At 42.1% G+C, this 5,026-nt stretch overlaps 1 protein-coding gene across 1 annotated transcript; it reads left to right on the top strand.

Annotated features, from left to right (window-relative positions):
* The first annotated feature begins 3,257 nt into the window (after positions 1-3,257).
* Positions 3,258-4,338, top strand: LOC123334102 (thioredoxin-like protein 1). Its single transcript, XM_044944903.2, is given in 2 exon segments — positions 3,258-3,920; positions 3,922-4,338. Coding segments are annotated over 2 exon segments (867 nt in total). The 5' UTR covers positions 3,258-3,332; the 3' UTR covers positions 4,201-4,338.
* Positions 4,339-5,026: the final 688 nt, after the last annotated feature.

A 5,026-nucleotide genomic window follows, 5' to 3' on the forward strand; every position in this document is an offset into this window, starting at 1 on the left:
TGTGATTATCCTGCTGCAGACATCAGGCAAAATGAGCAGGCCTAGAAGGGATAAATGCTGTGTCTGGCCCCAGACAAGAAGATCTAATCTGATTTGTAAGCAGGGAGAAAATAGCTTCTTCTGAAGAAACACCAGGCCTGATTTGTCTAGATTTGTATTGGTAGTGGTACATGGGGCAGGTGGAGGGTGGGTGGTGGTTGTAGATAACTAATATTGATTGAGGGCCTGCAAGCCATTTTTATACACATCACATCATGGAAAACTCAGCATATCCACAATCTTTGAAATCAAATAATATTTTAGTACTTTTACAAACCTCTGTTTGAAATAAATTTGTAGCAAATCTTTTCTAAAATTAGAACATCTACTTGGTTTTATTATTATTTTTTTTAGGCTGACTTCTCTTTGACAAAAGACATTGGTTAATATCTTCCACTGAACACATGCTACCCAGATAGATAAGGTGAAGTTTGACCTCCTAGTCTCAACAATAGCAACAGAAATTCTCTAATATTTTGTTTGTTAATTGTGAATAAAATGAAAAGATCTGAAGGGTTAAGAGTCCATTCTCTTCAGAATTTACTTCCTGTCAGTGCTTCCATTCTGCTCTCTAACCCTCACTGGTTTGGTATTAGCAGTGAGGGCATCCTCTAGAAAGGGGCGTCTTCAGCTCCACCCTCCCTCCTCCACCCATTTGCTTCCTTGTGGCTCAGTGCAGCTCTGTCCCTTGGCTTCTATGACTGCTCTCCATGGTCTCCTCCTCCAGATCCCTTTCTTGGGTTCCTCTGTTTAAATCCCTTTATATACAGTTTCATCCTCAACTTCTCCTCTCTTCCCTTCTCTCCCTTAGAACATCAGGACTCCTGTGATTACTTTCATACAAACCACCTCAGTCCTGCTTCTCTGTCCTGACCCTCAGAGCTCTGTTCACCCATTCATCTCACCTGACTTGAGTTCTGATCATGCAGGCATCCCTGGCATCTTGCCCCATCCACTGCATCTGACATTCTAGTCCTAGCATCTCCAGAACCCCTTCTGAGCTTGTGGCATGCTATACTAAAAAAGCCTACCATCAAGGACTTCCCTCAGACTACAGAAATTCTTTAGCCTTGTAGTCAACTTTAGCCTTGTATTCAAAAGCCAGTTGGTCTGGCTTCCAAATGTCTCCATGTGTGCTAAGCTGCTTCAGTCCTATGTAGCTCTTTGCAACTCTGTGGACTGTAGCTCACCAGGTTCCTCTGTCTATGGGATTCTCCAGGTGAAAATACTGGAGTGGGTTGCCATGCCCTACTCCAGGGGATCTTCCTGACCCAGGGATGGAACCTGCCTCTCTATCAGCTCCTGCATTGCAGATGGGTTCTTTACCACTGAGCCACCTGGGGAGCCCCTCCAAAGGTCTACCACTACCCTATTGCCATACATTCCAGCTAGACAATACCCCTAATCTTTTCCTATATCTGAGAATTTCTTACAATTTTTCCTCAGTTATTACAATCTTTCATGTCCAATTTCTGCATGTTCAGATCTCACCCAGCATTCTTATCTAGTCCTTTGTGTTAAAAGTATCTTGGAAAGTTCTTATAATAAATATAATAAGCATGCAAAATAAATTCCAAAAGCTATCTCCAGTGAGTGTAATATCCTAGAAGTTAAACAGAAGATGCATATCCACTACTTCACTGGAAAGCCCAGTTATATTAATTGCCATTAAAGAGAAAAAAATACATGAAGGGAACTCTCCTGGCAGTCCAGTGGTTAAGATTCTGCACTCCCAATGCAGGGGGCATGGGTACGACACCTGGTTGGAGAACCAAGGTCTTGCATACTCCATTGTGTGACCAAAATAAATAAATAAAATAAAGTATAAAAGGACTCACCTATTACTATTTCAAGAAGTTAGGAAAAGTAAAATAAATTCCAAAGAAAGTAGAATAAGGAGACAGTAAAGTAAAATCAGAAACTAAGGATTAAGAAAACAAAAAAATGTAACTCTAAAAGCTATCTTTGTAACTCTAAAATTTGAATAGCTGAAAAATATGGATGGCGGTACTACCTTTAAAGAAGAAACAGGAGGGAAAAAGCACAGCAACACAAAATAATGACAAAGAGAAACTTGCCCCATATGCAGAGGAAGGACAGGTAGATGTGAGATTATTATGTACTAATATAATTAGTATATTTGAAAATGCAAATAAAACTGATGCTCTTCTATGAAAATATACCTTATCAAAATTAGATTAGAAAGACATGGAAAACCTTAAAAAGTTAATGACATAGAAGAAATTAAGAAAATTCTCTATGACCCACCTCCCAGAGTAATGGAAATAAAAGCAAAAATAAACAAATGGGACCTAATCAAACTTAAAAGCTTTTGCACAATGAAGGAAACTATAAGCAAGGTAAAAAGACAGCCTTCAGAATGGGAGAAAATAATAGCAAATGAAGCAGCTGTTGAAGAATTAATCTCCAAAATATACAAGCAGCTCATGCAGCTCAATACCAGAAAAATAAACCACCCAATCAAAAAATGAGCCAAAGAAATAAACAGACATTTCTCCAAAGAAGACATACAGATGGCTAACAAACACATGAAAAGATGCTCAACATCGCTCATTATCAGAGAAATGCAAATCAAAACCACAATGAGGTACCATCTCATGCTGGTCAGAATGGCTGCTATCAAAAAGTCTACCAGCAATAAATGCTGGAGAAGGTGTGGAGAAAAGGGAACCCTCTTACGCTGTTGGTGGGAATGCAAACTAGTATAGCCACTATGGAGAACAGTGTGGAGATTCCTTAAAAAACTGGAAATAGAAGTGCCATATGACCCAGCAATCCCACTGCTGGTCATACACACCAAGGAAACTAGAATTGAAAGAGACACGTGTACCCCAATGTTCATCGCAGCACTGTTTATAATAGCCAGGACATGGAAGCAACCTAGATGTCCATCAGCAGACGAATGCATAAGAAAGCTGTGGTACATATACACAATGGAGTATTACTCAGCTATTAAAAAGAACACATTTGAGTCAGTTCTACTGAGATAGATGAAACTAGAGCCTATTATACAGAGCGAATTAAGTCAGAAAGAAAAACACCAATCAGATCAGATCAGATCAGTCGCTCAGCCCTCGCCTCTCCCCTCCCCCTCGGCCCCGCCCCCTCGGCCGCTCCGCTCCCTGGCATGACTCGGCACTGAGAGAGCGCCGCGGAGAGAAGACACCGCGGCCGCGGCCTCCTCAGTCCAGGCTTGGGCCTCCCCCGGGACCGCTCCTCCGTCAGGTTTGAAGCCGGCGGCGTCGCGGCCGCCCTGCCCAGGCTCCCCGAGAATGGTGGGCGTGAAGCCGGTCGGGAGTGACCCGGATTTCCAGCCGGAGCTGAGCGGCGCCGGCTCCAGACTCCCCGTGGTCAAGTTCAACATGCGGGGGTGTGGACCGTGTTTAAGGATTGCCCCAGCATTCAGTTCTATGAGTAATAAGTATCCACAGGCAGTTTTCTTGGAAGTAAATGTACATCAGTGTCAGGGAACAGCTGCCACCAACAATATATCAGCAACACCTACATTTCTGTTTTTTCGAAACAAAGTGAGAATTGATCAGTATCAAGGAGCCGATGCTGTGGGACTAGAGGAAAAAATCAAGCAGCACTTAGAGAACGACCCTGGGAGCAACGAGGACACCAATATTCCGAAAGGCTATATGGATTTAATGCCTTTTATTAACAAAGCTGGCTGTGAATGTCTGAATGAAAGTGATGAGCATGGATTTGACAACTGTTTACGAAAAGACATGACCTTCTTGGAATCTGATTGTGATGAACAGCTTCTTATTACTGTGGCATTCAATCAGCCTGTTAAGCTTTATTCAATGAAATTTCAAGGGCCAGATAATGGTCAGGGTCCTAAATACGTAAAAATTTTTTATCAATCTACCGCGATCTATGGATTTTGAAGAGGCAGAAAGAAGTGAGCCAACTCAAGCTCTGGAACTAACAGAGGATGATATTAAAGAAGATGATATTGTCCCTTTTCGTTATGTTAAGTTTCAGAACGTTAACAGTGTAACTGTATTTGTTCAGTCCAATCAAGGTGAAGAAGAAACAAGAATTTCATATTTTACTTTTATTGGGACTCCAGTCCAGGCAACAAATATGAATGACTTCAAACGAGTAGTTGGAAAAAAAGGAGAAAGCCACTAAAGGTACAAATGACACTGGAAGACCATGTTGCAATCAGATCTATAGCTCCTGGATAATTGCTTGATTCTCGCCAGAGACTTTCAATATTTCATTCATTTCCATTACCAATAAATCATTGCTTTTGTTCAGATGGTATCACTAGTGTTTCTCTTGTAACCTTAATACATGCAGTTGTAAATAAAAATAACTACTTTTGCCAAGCTTAAAAAAAAAAAAAGATCAGTCGCTCAGTCGTGTCCGACTCTTTGCGACCCCATGAATCGCAGCACGCCAGGCCTCCCTGTCCATCACCAACTCCCGGAGTTCACTCAGATTCACGTCCATCGAGTCAGTGATGCCATCCAGCCATCTCATCCTCTGTCATCCCCTTCTTTTCCTGCCCCCAATCCCTCTCAGCATCAGAGTCTTTTCCAATGAGTCAACTCTTCGCATGAGGTGGCCAAAGTACTGGACTTTCAGCTTTAGCATCATTCCTTCCAAAGAAATCCCAGGGCTGATCTCCTTCAGAATGGACTGGTTGGATCTCCTTGCAGTCCAAGGGACTCTCAAGAGTCTTCTCCAACACCACACTTCAAAAACATCAATTCTTCGGCACTCAGCCTTCTTCACAGTCCAATTCTCACATCCATACATGACCACAGGGGAAACCATAGCCTTGACTAGGCGGACCTTTGTTGGCAAAGTAATGTCTCTGCTTTTGAATATGCTATCTAGGTTGGTCATAACTTTCCTTCCAAGGAGTAAGCGTCTTTGAATTTCATGGCTGCAGTCACCATCTGCAGTGATTTTGGAGCTCAGAAAAACAAAGTCTGACACTGTTTGCACT

The sequence above is a fragment of the Bubalus bubalis genome, chromosome 6 (assembly GCF_019923935.1).
Source record: "Bubalus bubalis isolate 160015118507 breed Murrah chromosome 6, NDDB_SH_1, whole genome shotgun sequence".
NCBI classification, from domain to species: Eukaryota; Metazoa; Chordata; class Mammalia; order Artiodactyla; family Bovidae; genus Bubalus; species Bubalus bubalis.